Here is a 14,395-nt window from a genome sequence, read left to right as displayed (position 1 = left end):
GTATTTTTCTCCTTGAACTGTTTTCTGTAATTTATAATAGAATATTTCCTGTTATCACTAGAATATTTTCTATATTTAACAAATTTTTTGAAAAATTGAACTTACTTTCATATTAGGCTTCATCTTGATTGTTTTTTCGTTCTCCTGAAAGAATCTTTTTCATTTTTTTCAAGGTGACTTTTATAAAAATCTGCAAGTTTCGTGGGTTTTGAAATTACTCTTCCCTTTCTTGATATTTTTTTATCCTCTTCAAATTCGACAGGAGGTGATATTGTTTTCACGGTTTTCACTACATCTTTTTTTCCTGAAAATAATTATAATTAGTTTTATCACCTTTTCTTAATTATAAACATAATTTAATTTTTTAATCGAATTTAATAAATTCAATTTTTATGAATTATTTCTATAATAAACAAAATTCAAACAAAAAAATCGAAAAAATTGGTGAAATTTTCCAGAAAAGAAAACAGTAAAAAATATTTCAATTATAATTACCTTGATTAGTTCTAATCATTTTATCATTCACTTCCTTTGCACGAACACGATATTGAAATTTTTCGTGTGGTGGTACTTTTTTCCATTTTTGATCTAAGATAATCGAGATTTCTCTAAAAGCTTTTAATGAAAAGAAAAAGCCAATATTTAAAAAATTATCGACGAAAAAATATTTCAGGGTTGACACGCTTTTACTCTTTTTATTATTTTTTATTAATTAATTATTTTCTATTGTATTTATTATTTATGAAAATATTTACCTAAATATTTGCGTAGAATTTTATTAAAATTTTTCTTAACTAATTGAATTCTTTTAGGAATTTTTATTAAAGTAGTAGTTATTTAAAATCATTGAATTTTGAAATAATTGAAAGTTTTTGAAAATAATTAAAATTTTTGAAAATAATTGAATTTCTGAGAAGAAATTTTCCAGGTTTTTTCAAGGTTTATAAAATTCCCTGAAATTTCCAGGTTTTCAGTTTACGTAGCAACCCTGTATTTTATAAACACTATAAAAATTAAATACTCACTCTTATCTGAATTAACCTTTTGTAAATCAATTCGCGTTTCCTTGCGCCATAAAGTATAACCCGTGTACTTTTTTCTTCCGTTATTTACTATTGATTGAATTTTTTTAGAAGACTCCGAAGAATTCTACAAAAAAATAGAAATTTATTATTCAGTTGAAATAAAAATTAAAGTAAATAAAAATCATAAAAAAATAAATAATTAAATACTTAAATACAAAAATAATAAAAATCATTTGGATGTTTTTGATAAATCGACTCCTAGACTTACATTCAATTTTTTCTCCACTGATCCATTATTACAAGCTTTCTTATTAGAAACAGTTCCCTTTCTTTTTTTCGGCTCTGTAAAAATGAATTTAAAATTAAATTTCTTACTAAAAATAAGATAAAGTAATAATATCAAATTTAATTATTTTGCAAACTGGAAAATTTACTTTGTTCCGTATCAGTCGTCACCAATTCATTCCTTCGATTGGCAATCAATAGTACAACTCTTTTTAATTTGTTATCCTGTAAAATTTCAATATTATTATAGTGTTCATAATATATATTTCTACATTAATATAATTTTTATTTTTTTTATATTAAAACCAGTAAAAAATGTCTACGAAGAATTAAATAAACCTTTGACTAGTAACAAATTATAACCGAGAAAAATATTTTCTAAAAGTAGAGTGAAAATGTAAAGTAACAAAATAAAAATGTAAAGTAACAAAGTAAAAAAGTAAAGTAACAAGTATAATAACTTACAGTCTCTAAATTACTTATATCAGGTTTAATATCATCGATTTTCAGTGGATCTTCCTCTTCCTCTTCTTTCTTAATCTTTGGTTGCATACAATCAAATTCCATTTCCTTTTCTTCCTGATCGTCATCATCTTCTTGTGACTTATTATTAAAAATTGCTGGATTTAATTCGATTTCTGGCCTTCTTGTGCCTTGTATTATTTTATTATCTCCAAAATGATACGTTACTGATTCACTTGGGTTAAACTTTTGCTGTTTAAAAATTGGTCTCTCCATTCTTGTAAAATTTAATCCATAATTTGAACTCTATCATTCAATTCAATAATAGACGAGAATTTTATTATTTTAGGAGTGATGTATGCAGAATTGTAAACAATACAAACAGTTTCTGAAACACAAAAGATTATTGCACATTAAAACTATTAGATCTATTTTTTTAGAGGCTTTTGAAGAAAATACCTAATTTAAACTAGTGATATTCACAATTAACGTTGAATTTTAATTGTTTTTCATTTGTTTGTAATATAATGTTTATGGAAGGAAAGCAAAATTTGTGTATATGACTTTTGACAGATTTGACAGATGCAAGTACTTTTCGAGGTTATGTTTAAGTGTTTTTATCAATGCACGTTGCTCCTTTTGGAAAGTAAACTAAAATTGATTATTCAATTTTTAGTTGTAAGAAACGTTGAAAATATACACTTTTATTTTTTTTCCAAATTATGAAAAATAATATTTAACTATAAAATATTAGATTATAATAATCGAATTCCTAAAATTCAAATTTAAGCGCCAATTATAAGTTGTCAAAGTGTTCACCAATGACAAACGTCTACCTCGTCTACCTTATCGAAAACATTTATTTAAATTAAGTTTCTAATAAATAAATAAAATATTCATGTGTATAATGGTACAAAATATTCCAACTTTGCATATTATATTCAAATCTTATCGTCGTTAATACATATTTATAGTTATTTTTTACAAATAACAAGTAAAAATTTCTCCAATCAAAAACTTTGAATATGCGCTTGCGCATTGCGAATTAAAGTCCTCGTGTTTTTTTTAGATTTTTTAAACTTTACTTTCTATTACTTTTAAATAAATTTATTACGTTTACAGAGAATAGAGAAATAAAATTACTCATTTAAAAGCAGCAAAAATTTCGCATATTAAAATTTGAATATTTCATCGAATTTTGTCTTTTCGCGGTAATTATAACCTATCCACTCCCATTGTATAATCTATGCCGGATATACAACATTAGTATAAATAAAGTCTGTAATAACAATTTTTATTTTCAAGTTACTATCAATCTGACTGATAATAATGAGGAAATACTTCCAGTATTTTTAATTTCTTCCCTCAATGAAGAATTACGTCTTTTACAAACGATAAGAAGGAAATAATGTTTTCAAAATTGGTTGTTTTACCGGATATGACTTCACATACCGGTGGAAATTTGTTCTAGAAGCTTCTAGAAGGTTCTGGAAGCATCTACCACTACTAATTCATTCTGTGAGTTATATTACTGTGTGTTCATTCGAGATACTTCACATTCAATAATTCTCTGCGAAGACCGCAGCACGTTCCGCTGTTCGCTTTAATCTAAGGATATTCATTAGTTTAACTTCTAAATTACACAAAAAAAGGTAAGATAATTTATAATTTATTATTAAATTTCATTGTTTGTTATTATTTAATCTATTTTTATTGAAAAAATTAATTTTTTTTAACTTGAAAACCACTTTGCACTCTAGCGTTCTGCAAAATCATGATTATAGATTTTTTTCCATTCAAAGGCATTTTATTTTATTTAAAGGCATTATTTAATATTATATTTTAATTATTAATTAATACCGTGTATTTGTACCGTGTAATTGTTGACAAATTCTAAAAAATTATTATTAGTTGAATTTTTTCAAAATTTGATTTTTTTTCAAACACGTGCTCGTAGATTGCGTATAATGATAAAGATTAAGAAGCTTTTTTTTATTTGCAAGAAGCATTACTTAACAAATTTCTATTTATGTTAAAAGCCTTGTAATCAGCATATTTTTTTTATCGATTAATTAATGGTAATTTTAATTTTACCTTGGGAATTAGAACAATAAGAGGAATATGATGCCTCGTGACTCATCATTTGAATTTGTTACTATTCGTGACTTCTTTGGATAATTTGTTGAAAATTTGGTTTTAAATATTAATATTAATAAATTATTATTTTCAGTCATGTTTTTTTGTAATTTAGTTAATTTTGTTACTAGTTCTGCTAATTCATTATTGTAAACGAAGAGATTGTTTTAATTTAAAACTTAAAAGCGTCTTTCGGAAAATAATTTTATTCTAATAAATTTATTCCTAATTTAAAATTATAGTTCAAAATTTAATGAATTTATAGTATTTGCTCGATTTCTAATTTGTATTTTTTTCGTTTTTTTAAAAAACATTTTTCCTTAGCTTGAATTTTTAATAGATTAATTAACGATGTTAGAAATTTATTTTCTTTGGTAAAATATAACCGACTTGTTCTTGTAATTTAATTTCACCACTAATAAGGTAAACAAATATGTGACTTTTCTTTTTCTTGTATTTATTTGTTGTTGGAATTTAGTTCAACAATTCCAGTTTAAAATTTACTGAATTTATAGTCCTTGGTCTATTTTAAAAAATATTTTTTTCTTTTTTTAATATATTTTCCTTTTTTTTAATATATTTTTCCTTTTTTTATATATATTTTCCCTTATTTTTAAATACATTTTTCCTTAGTTTTAATAAATGAATTAGTGATAGAAATTTATTTTCTTCAGTAAAATATAATCGATTTATTCTTTCAATTTAATTTCACCTCTAATAAGATAAACACGACTTTTATTTTCCTTATTATTTTGTTTACTGTTAGGATTTATTTCAAAAGTGTTTGTTTTGTATTAGAGGACAAATTAAGTATTTTTCATAAACTTGAAATAATGAAAATAATTTTGATTGCTTTTAAAATATATTTGAATAAATTGAAATTTAATTATAGATTTTGCTTCATCGAGAAATTGTTTTTTGAAATTAGTGCAAATTGATAGCTTTTTATTAATTATATATTTCTAGTTTTAATATTCATTAAAAATATAGTAAAATTTTTAAAATTAATAAAAATAAAACAAAATTTTCAAATTAATTAAAATAAATCTAAATTTTCAAAATTAATTAAAATTAAACTTAATTTTCAAAATTAATTAAAATCAAACTTAATTTTTAAAGTTCATTCAAATCTAAATTTTTTAAAATCAAATTAAACTATATTTTCAAAATTAATTAAAATAAAACTAAATTTTTCAAATCAATTAAAATAAAACTCCATTTTTAAAGTTTATTAAAGTCTAAATTTTTAAAATTTAAATTGATCTAAATTTTCAAAAAATTATACTCAATTTTTAAAGTGTATTAAAATCTAAATTTTTAAAATTCAAATTTAATTATATTTTCAAAATTAATTAAAATAAAACTAAATTTTTAAAATCAATTAAAATAAAACTAAATTTTTAAAGTTTATTAAAATCTAAATTTTTTAAATTCAAATTGTTCTAAATTTTCAAAATTAATTAAAATTAAACTCAATTTTTAAAGTAGGATTAAAATCTAAATTTTTTAAATTCAAATTAAACTATATTTTCAAAATTAATATAAAATAAAATAAATTTTTCAAATCAATTATAACAAAACTCAATTTTTAATTTTTAAAGTTTATTAAAATCTAAATTTTTAAAATTAAAATTGATCTAAATTTTCAAAATTAATAATTATAATTGGAATATATTTTCAAAATTAATTAAATTTGAACTAAAGTTTCAGAAAATGAATTAAAATTAATCTGCTAATTTTTAAAGGAATAATTATAAAATTTAAAATATTTACTAAAGCATTTGGTGTTTTCTGTTATTATATGAGAATTTTTTTCGCAGATGCCTGAAAAAATGGAAACTGCCGCTGGAGAGGTCGAGACCTTCGCCTTCCAGGCTGAAATTGCTCAACTGATGTCTCTGATCATCAACACTTTCTACTCCAACAAGGAAATCTTTCTTCGAGAATTGATCTCCAACTCCAGTGATGCACTTGACAAGATTCGCTACGAGTCGCTGACTGATCCGACGAAATTGGATTCAGGCAAGGAGCTCTACATTAAACTTATTCCAAATAAAAATGATCGCACCTTGACAATTATTGACACCGGTATCGGTATGACAAAGTCCGATTTGGTCAACAATTTGGGAACAATCGCTAAATCAGGAACCAAAGCGTTCATGGAGGCTCTGCAGGCCGGAGCTGACATCTCGATGATTGGTCAATTTGGCGTTGGTTTCTATTCTGCCTATTTGATCGCCGACAAGGTCACCGTCATCTCAAAGAACAACGACGACGAGCAGTATCTTTGGGAATCAAGCGCCGGAGGATCATTCACAGTTCGTTCAGATCCAGGCGAGCCACTTGGACGCGGTACAAAAATTGTTCTCCACGTCAAGGAGGATCAAGCTGAATATCTCGAGGAAAGCAAAATCAAGGAAATTGTCAAGAAGCACTCGCAATTCATCGGCTATCCGATTAAATTGGTCGTGCAAAAGGAACGTGAGAAGGAATTGAGTGACGACGAAGCTGAAGACGAACCCGAGGAGAAGAAGGAGGATGAGGACGGAAAACCAAAGGTTGAAGACGTTGGCGAGGATGAGGATGAGGAGAATAAGGAGAAGGAAAAGAAGAAGAAGAAGACAATCAAGGAGAAGTACGAGGAAGACGAGGAACTCAATAAGACAAAACCCATCTGGACCCGCAGCCCCGATCAAATCACCCAAGAAGAATACGGTGAATTCTACAAATCACTCACCAACGATTGGGAAGATCATTTGGCAGTGAAACACTTCTCTGTCGAGGGTCAACTTGAATTCCGCGCACTTCTCTTCATCCCCCGTCGCATGCCATTCGATTTATTCGAAAACAAGAAGCGCAAGAACAACATCAAACTCTACGTTCGTCGCGTCTTCATCATGGACAACTGCGAGGAGCTCATCCCCGAATATTTGAACTTCATGAAGGGTGTTGTCGACAGTGAGGATCTTCCCCTCAACATCTCCCGTGAAATGCTTCAGCAAAATAAAATTCTCAAAGTAATCCGCAAAAATCTAGTCAAAAAGTGCCTGGAACTATTCGAGGAACTCACCGAGGACAAGGAGAACTACAAGAAATTCTACGAGCAATTCAGCAAGAACATCAAACTTGGAATTCACGAGGACAGTTCCAATCGTTCGAAACTCGCCGAATTATTGAGATTCCATACATCAGCATCCGGCGATGAGATGTGCTCGATGAAGGACTACGTTGGACGCATGAAGGACAATCAAAAGCACATTTACTTCATCACTGGCGAGAGCAAGGATCAGGTTGCCAACAGCTCCTTCGTTGAGCGTGTCAAGAAACGTGGATTCGAAGTTGTCTACATGACCGAGCCAATTGACGAGTACGTTGTTCAGCAACTCAAGGAATTCGACGGCAAGCAATTGGTGTCCGTTACCAAAGAGGGCTTGGAGCTTCCCGAGGACGATGAGGAGAAGAAGAAGCGCGAGGAAGACAAGGCCAAATTCGAGGAATTGTGCAAAGTCATGAAGACAATTCTCGACACGAAAGTTGAGAAGGTCGTGGTCTCAAATCGTTTGGTCGATTCACCGTGTTGCATCGTCACCTCCCAATATGGATGGACCGCCAACATGGAGAGGATCATGAAGGCTCAAGCATTGAGGGACACGTCAACGATGGGCTACATGGCGGCGAAGAAACACCTCGAGGTCAATCCCGATCATCCTGTGATTGAGACCCTCCGTCAGAAGGCCGAAGCTGACAAGAACGACAAAGCTGTCAAGGACCTCGTAGTTTTACTCTTCGAGACTTCTCTCCTTTCGTCCGGATTCACGTTGGATGAACCACAAGTTCATGCAGCTCGCATCTACAGAATGATCAAACTCGGCTTGGGAATCGACGAGGAGGAACCAGTCGTCGAGGAACAAAAGCCCGACGATGATGTCCCACCACTAGAAGGTGAATCCGAGGAAGCATCGCGAATGGAGGAAGTCGATTAAGTGTAAATTTGCAAAAGTTAAAATGATGAAAGTTCTCTTTTTTTGAGTTTCCGTGATGTTTAGTGCAAAAAATACTGTTTTTTCTTTTTTATCGAGTGTGACTGCGTTTTAAGTAGTCCCCCTGGTAAAAATTCTTTTTTTTATTTTTATGAACACGTTTCACAAAATACTTGTAAAGATCTGCAATGAAGTTTGTTCTCACCATAAAATAATGAGTTTGTCGTCTTCAGCGTTTAAACGTTCGCGTAAATCGAAAATAACAATTTCTTAGAAATAATAACGCAAAAAATACCAAGCTTTAATAATTATATTCGAATAAAAAGGCTGATAAGACTGTACTAATATTCTTAAGAGAAAATTACGTAAAAAAAAACGAAGTATTGACAGTATTTGAGAGTACGTTCCAGTTACTGGTTAATTTTGGAATTTTAATGTATTCACACGAAATTTGATTTCAACTTTTAAAATAAATTCCTTTTTTAATGAATTTTCTGTGTTCTTCTTGACTTTTAACCAATTTTGAATCATTAAATTTGTATTTTGCATAAATTTAAAATTTTAATTCTTCAAAATAATTTAATTTTTATTTAAATTAACTTAATTAAATTTTTCGATTCTTTTCCATTGTTATTTTTAAAACTTACAAAATTTTTTGATTCTACTTAAAGACAAAATTAAATCACTTTATATTTTTGCATTTTTAATTTAGGAATATTTTTTTGTTTAGAAATTTTTAAATTATGTTTATTTTTATCCAAAAATTTAATTTGATACTTTGACATTTTTAAAATTACATTTCAAATTTAGAATTTACTGCTAGCAAGTTGTAATTAATATTACAAGTAAATTTACAGTAAATGTATTTTAGAAATATTTTCTTAAGAAACTATAAAAATAACTTTTTAAAATAAATTTTCATTTTTTTAAATAAACAAAATAAAATGAATAAAAAATTTTAAACAACTTAAGTTTTATATATTTTTAAAATTAACTTTAATTAATTAATAACAAATAATTGTTTTATTAAATTTAAATTACAATCTTTCAAATGAAAAAAAATAAACAAAATTTAGAGCGATTAATATACAAAATATTAATTTAACTTTTACTTTATAAGTTTAATTCATTTTTAAAAGAAAAGTTTTTCTAAAGTTAAAAAAATTTTATTTATTTATGCACTTTTAATTAATTTTATTAAAATCACTAGATTTTTATTTGAATTTTTATATTTTTAAATTCAAAATGAATCTAATTAATTTTATTACAATTACTTGATTACAATTTTTGTTCTTAATATTCAAATTCAAAATAGTGTAATTTATAAATTAATTTTATTTGAATTACTTTATAAGTGTAATTCATTTTTAAAAGAAAGATTTTTCTACAGCTAAGAAAATTTAATTTATTTATGCACTTTTAATTAATTTTATTAAAATCACTAGATTTTTATTTTTATTTGAATTTTTATATTTTCAAATTCAAAATGTAATTAATTTTATTATAATTACTTGATTAATTTTATTTCAAATACCTGAATATAATTTTTATTTTAATTATTTTTTATTTATTATAATTTTAAAATTTCTTTTTGAATATTTTCAAATTCAAATGCAATTTTATTAATTTTATTACGATTGCTAAATTGTTATTTTTGTTTTTATTATTATTATTTTTAATATTTCCAAATTAAAATGCAATTTAATTAATTTTATAATAATTAATACATTATTTTTATAATTTTGTTTTTAATATTTTCAAATTCAAATTTTAGATCTTTGATTGTCGCCACGCAAATTTTCCGTAATTAAAAAAATTTCAAAAATCTGCTTAATTGCACTGCGCAAGCGCTAATATCAAAAATCCTAATTGGCTATTTTAAATATACGCGGGGTTAAGTAGCCAATAAACATATCGTTTGCAAAAATTAATCAAATTTGAAAATACGCCTTTATTCCCCAATAAGAAACAGATCATAGCGCCATCTACTCTTTTATTCGAAAAAATAGAAACTAACTTTCAAAAATTATTAACACCTTCTATTAAAATTAATTAGTTCATGATTATCTATTGGCGGGTAAAGCGTGTAAACGTGTTAAGAACACAAATGTCAAACAGTCAAGTTTTTATCGCAAAAACTAATTAATTTTACAAACTTATATATATTTTTAAATATTTATTAAAAACAGTCTATTATTCTGTTACTAGAAAACAAAGAATTTGAATTTTTAAATTCCAAATAAGGTAAGAAATTAATATTTATCATTTCTTTTTATGTTGTCAAAAGTAAAATAATGAAAGAGTAATAATGATCATTATATGAAAAATTATTTCATAATGCACAAAAGTATATAATTTATTGTGAAACAATTTGTTCGTTTATAAACCAACTTTATTTTATTCAATTGAAAATCACTGTGTTTGAATACAACCTCCAAATTGTTATGAAATATAAATATTTTACAGCAGAAATTTTTTTAAAGAAAATTCTCGTTCTTTATAGAAATTTTTCTAATTTTCATAATCATTAATAATTTTATAATTTCATAATTATTCTTTTTATCGAAATATTAGTCTAATTTTTTAAAGTAATGAATTATTAAACTAAATTTTATTTTCAGTCATGGACAACGACGATGATTCAGATTTAGGAGATATGTTAAATGATCTTCTAAATGAAGAAGCTGAATGTGAACCAAAAAATCCAGAAAATTCCTTAAAAGAATTAAATTTTAACTTTCTGGATTCGATTTCAAATTCGACTGAAGAAGCAAAGAAAAGTACAAAGTCAATTTACAATGAAAATCTTGATTCTTCTGATGATGAGGAAAAACGATATTTTGAATTAAGTAGATATTCAGAGGGTGGTCGAGAAATAAAGGATATTCTCAAAAAAGAGGAATTCGAGAAGAAGGACAGACTCATCACCAGGGAAGTATTACAAGAAAGTAAAAAATCCTTCGACATTAATAGTCTCTCTCCAAGTATTGCTCAATCAAGTAATATAAATACAGCCAATAAATCGAGATTTCATATTGATTTATCCGCAGTTTCGACAAAAGTTCCAGAAAAAAGTGACGTTTACAGTGATCCAATATTTGGACTTCGAATAGTAAAACCTCTAGTGTCATCAACGGAATTAAAGGAACGAATGCTCGGTCGTACTCCAGTTACAGTTTCAAAAGTGAAATCACATTTAGCCACTGCAAATCTCCAAGAAGACTGGGTAATCGCCGGAGTTGTTATAAATAAATCACCAATTTTAAAATCACAAAAAGGAAGTCAATATTGCATCTGGAAAATCAGCGATCTCTCCTTCGATATGAATATCGTTTCCCTTTTTCTCTTTAGTGGAGCGTACAAAAACTTATGGAAAACCGAAACTGGCGTTGTCATTGGCATTCTAAATCCAAATGTTCTTGAGAATAAAGACGACAAGGATCAAGCGACACTGTCAGTTGATAATGCTCAAAAAGTGATGATCCTCGGCACTTCCAAGGACATGGGACTGTGCAAGTCAACGACAAAAAGCGGCAAACCCTGCTCATCAGTTGTGAATCGAAACCGATGTGAATATTGCGTCTATCACGTTCAAAAGGAATACAAACAATGCTCCCGTCGCGCTGATCTTCAATCCAGCGCAAACGGAAGAGGCCTAGGACAACCTTCAAACTTTGGCAAAGCTTTCGGACAAAAGAAAATTCAAGCCGCAATAACACAAGGTCAGCCACAAAATTTTCACGGAATTCCCGCCAAACGAAATAAAAAACTCTTCGAAAAAGATCAAGAACGTTTAGCTCTACTCACCGGTTCTAAAAAATTCGAAAAAAAAGAATCTACCGAAAAAATTAAAAATTTACCCGTCGAAACTAAATCACAAGTTAAAAAACAAATGGTCGAGTTAACGAGCAATCAGTCAAAGAAAGATTTCGAAAGACTTAGTAAATTGAAAAATTTCTCGAAAAACGACAAAGAAAGTAAAAAACCTAAAGATTTGGAAATAACTTTTGAAATTCCCATCGTGGCATCGACACCACAAAAGAAAGAAAAAAATGTCCAGGAAATTAATGAAAGTCCATCATCGATACCAAAAAAGAAAGACGGTTTCACTTTGTCAAAATTACAGGAAATAAATTCCGAGGATAGTTATTTATCAAAAACTCCCGGTTTCAGTCGAAGCAAACTACAAGAATGGACAATGAAGCAAAATTTTGCAACTCCCACCGATTCTTCACCGTTCGATCTAAGCCGCCTTTCAAAATCAACAAAATCTACAACATCTCCAAAAACTTCCAAACCAATTTCAAAATTAAACTCCCTTATGACACCCAAACAATCTTCCCCCGGACTCTCCGATACAAAACCAACATTTTCATTTCCCCAACTTGGCAGTGGAATAACATCAGGTAGCATCGATCTATCAGAGTCAATCACAAACAAACAAAAGGCCTCCGCAAAGCAAAATGCCCTGAAATTCGTCCGAGAAAATGGAAAATTCAAAAAATCAAATCCAAACCACATTCTCGAGAGCAAAGAAAAGAAAGAGCAATCCCTAAAACGAAAACGTGAAATCGACCACGAAGAGGAGAAAAAAAAGAAGAAATTGAAAGAAACAAAAAATTTTTCCGCCAAATTCAAAGAAATGCTAGAAACCAGCTCATCGCACGTTAATCTCATTGAAAAATCCGAGGAAGAGGAGAAGGAAAAATATTTCGGAAAACTCGAGATAAAGGAAAAAATGGAAGAGAAAATGATGTCAACATTTAAGGTTCCCTGTAAGGCAGTAATTTGTCCAATGTGCAAATACACGGCATTCTCGAGATCAGATTTATGCAAGGAATTGGCACATTCCGTTAAAGTTATTGACGCCGTGAAGAGATTTTTCAAATGTGGCGATTGCGGTAATAGAACAGTGACATTGGACGTTGTGCCAACAGCGAGTTGTAAAAAATGCAATGGCTCAAATTGGAAACGTGCTGCCATGATGGACGAGAAGAAGGTGAAAATTCCCGGTACAGCATTATCAATCAGAGGAGGCGAAGAGAAATTCATTGGTTCTGATATTTCAAACTCAAATCTCAATCTCCTCGTTCCGGAATAATCTAATTAATTTTCCACTTGTAAATAATCACCACTAAATGGAAAATTGACCATCAATGTCAGAATTGTGCCTAGAAAATATTTTTTTCTCTCAAAAGAGAAAATGTACTATAAATAAAATATATAATAAATTACCGCAAATATTTTAAACAACAATACTTTCATTTTTCTCAATTTTATACTTTTTATCAATTAAAAATATTCCAATTTTTTATTGAATCGATTAACACGTAAATTTTTTTGTAACTGAAATTAATTTATTAATAATACCAGCAAATTTTACTCTTTTTATTATTATTATTTTCCAACTTGGAAATTTTTTTATTTTCAAGTATCAACTTTAATTTTTGAATGATTTCAGATTCAAAATTCAAAAAAAATTCATTTAACTAATTATTTATATTTTTTCTAAATAAACAAATTTTTTGAAACAATTCAATTATTTTCATAAGTAATAAAATTCTTCGCAAGAATTCAATTATTTTCCTAAATAATAAAATTCATTGCAAAAATTCAATTATTTCCATAATTAATATAATTCTTTGCAGAAATTAATTTATTTTTAACAATTTTTATAAAAATTTTTGCAAAAATTCAATTATTTTCAAAAATAATAACATTTTTTGCAAAAATTTATTTATTTTTAAGAATACTAAAATCTCTATAGAATTTAATTATTTTCAAATATTTGTATAAATTTCTTTCGAAAAATTCAAATAATTTTAGTAAAATTTTAAATAAACTCCTTGTATAGAATTTAATTATTTTCAAAAGTTTTGAATAAATTTCTTCCAAACAATTAAAAAATTTTCAAAAATTATAATAAAATTCTATGCAAGAGTTAAATTATTTACAGTTTTGTAATTATGAAAGTTTAAAAGACTTAAAATAACATCTTTTTAAATCAAAACTATCGTCTTTAAAAATTTTTTAAAAATCCACTTATTAACGCAAAATTATGGAAAATAATATAATTTCTAGTTTCACTGCAAAAAAATATAGATTAATTAATGTAATATAATTAAGAAAATAACTTCCGTACCTTCGATTTTTCGATTCTTTCCGAGCGAATCCATTTGAAATTATTTACCAAAAAAAATATCAATCATCCAGTCAAAAAATATTGCATCTGAAAAAAAAATTCCAGTGACTATTTTTTATCGATAATATAAAAACAAATAAAATCTCATGAAAATTTTCATATTTATGAGAAAACAATACGTAACAAAGTATACATTGAAAAGAAAATAAAAATTCGTTGAGCCGAACATGCAGGTTCTTAAATAAATGCAAATGCAAAAAGTTTAAAAGTTATAAATGACAATTTAATCCTTAATTCGAGGGCCGAGTCTGATAATCTGTAACCTTTTGTTTTTATGTATTTCATCGAATGAAGGATGATACCCG

At 27.3% G+C, this 14,395-nt stretch overlaps 3 protein-coding genes across 4 annotated transcripts; 2 read left to right on the top strand and 1 right to left on the bottom strand.

Annotated features, from left to right (window-relative positions):
- Nucleotides 1–105: 105 nt before the first annotated feature.
- LOC122507110 (FACT complex subunit SSRP1-like) lies at nucleotides 106–2,372 on the bottom strand. Of its 2 annotated transcripts, none has more exons than XM_043619654.1 (7): nucleotides 2,256–2,372; nucleotides 1,776–2,160; nucleotides 1,460–1,535; nucleotides 1,294–1,367; nucleotides 1,026–1,149; nucleotides 496–615; nucleotides 106–304 (listed from the first exon to the last, which is right to left on the bottom strand). In XM_043619654.1, exons 2-7 carry the CDS (start codon nucleotides 2,046–2,048, stop codon nucleotides 120–122), a joined length of 852 nt encoding a protein of 283 aa, XP_043475589.1. In that variant the 5' UTR covers nucleotides 2,049–2,160; nucleotides 2,256–2,372; the 3' UTR covers nucleotides 106–119. The 2 variants fall into 2 exon arrangements, with proteins under 2 accessions (XP_043475589.1, XP_043475588.1); XM_043619653.1 differs by having other exon boundaries at nucleotides 2,232–2,371.
- An 895-nt stretch (nucleotides 2,373–3,267) lies between these two features.
- LOC122507105 (heat shock protein 83) lies at nucleotides 3,268–8,378 on the top strand. The gene is made up of 2 exons (XM_043619644.1): nucleotides 3,268–3,424; nucleotides 5,729–8,378. Exon 2 carries the CDS (start codon nucleotides 5,729–5,731, stop codon nucleotides 7,889–7,891), a length of 2,163 nt encoding a protein of 720 aa, XP_043475579.1. The 5' UTR covers nucleotides 3,268–3,424; the 3' UTR covers nucleotides 7,892–8,378.
- A 1,560-nt stretch (nucleotides 8,379–9,938) lies between these two features.
- Nucleotides 9,939–13,141, top strand: LOC122507141 (protein MCM10 homolog). Its single transcript, XM_043619703.1, has 2 exons — nucleotides 9,939–10,132; nucleotides 10,510–13,141. Exon 2 carries the CDS (start codon nucleotides 10,512–10,514, stop codon nucleotides 12,987–12,989), a length of 2,478 nt encoding a protein of 825 aa, XP_043475638.1. The 5' UTR covers nucleotides 9,939–10,132; nucleotides 10,510–10,511; the 3' UTR covers nucleotides 12,990–13,141.
- Nucleotides 13,142–14,395: the final 1,254 nt, after the last annotated feature.

This window comes from Leptopilina heterotoma, unplaced genomic scaffold (genome assembly GCF_015476425.1).
Source record: "Leptopilina heterotoma isolate Lh14 unplaced genomic scaffold, ASM1547642v1 Lhet_45, whole genome shotgun sequence".
NCBI lineage: Eukaryota > Metazoa > Arthropoda > Insecta > Hymenoptera > Figitidae > Leptopilina > Leptopilina heterotoma.
Note: the sequence above shows the minus strand (reverse complement) of the source record. Positions and strands in the feature narration are given on the sequence as shown.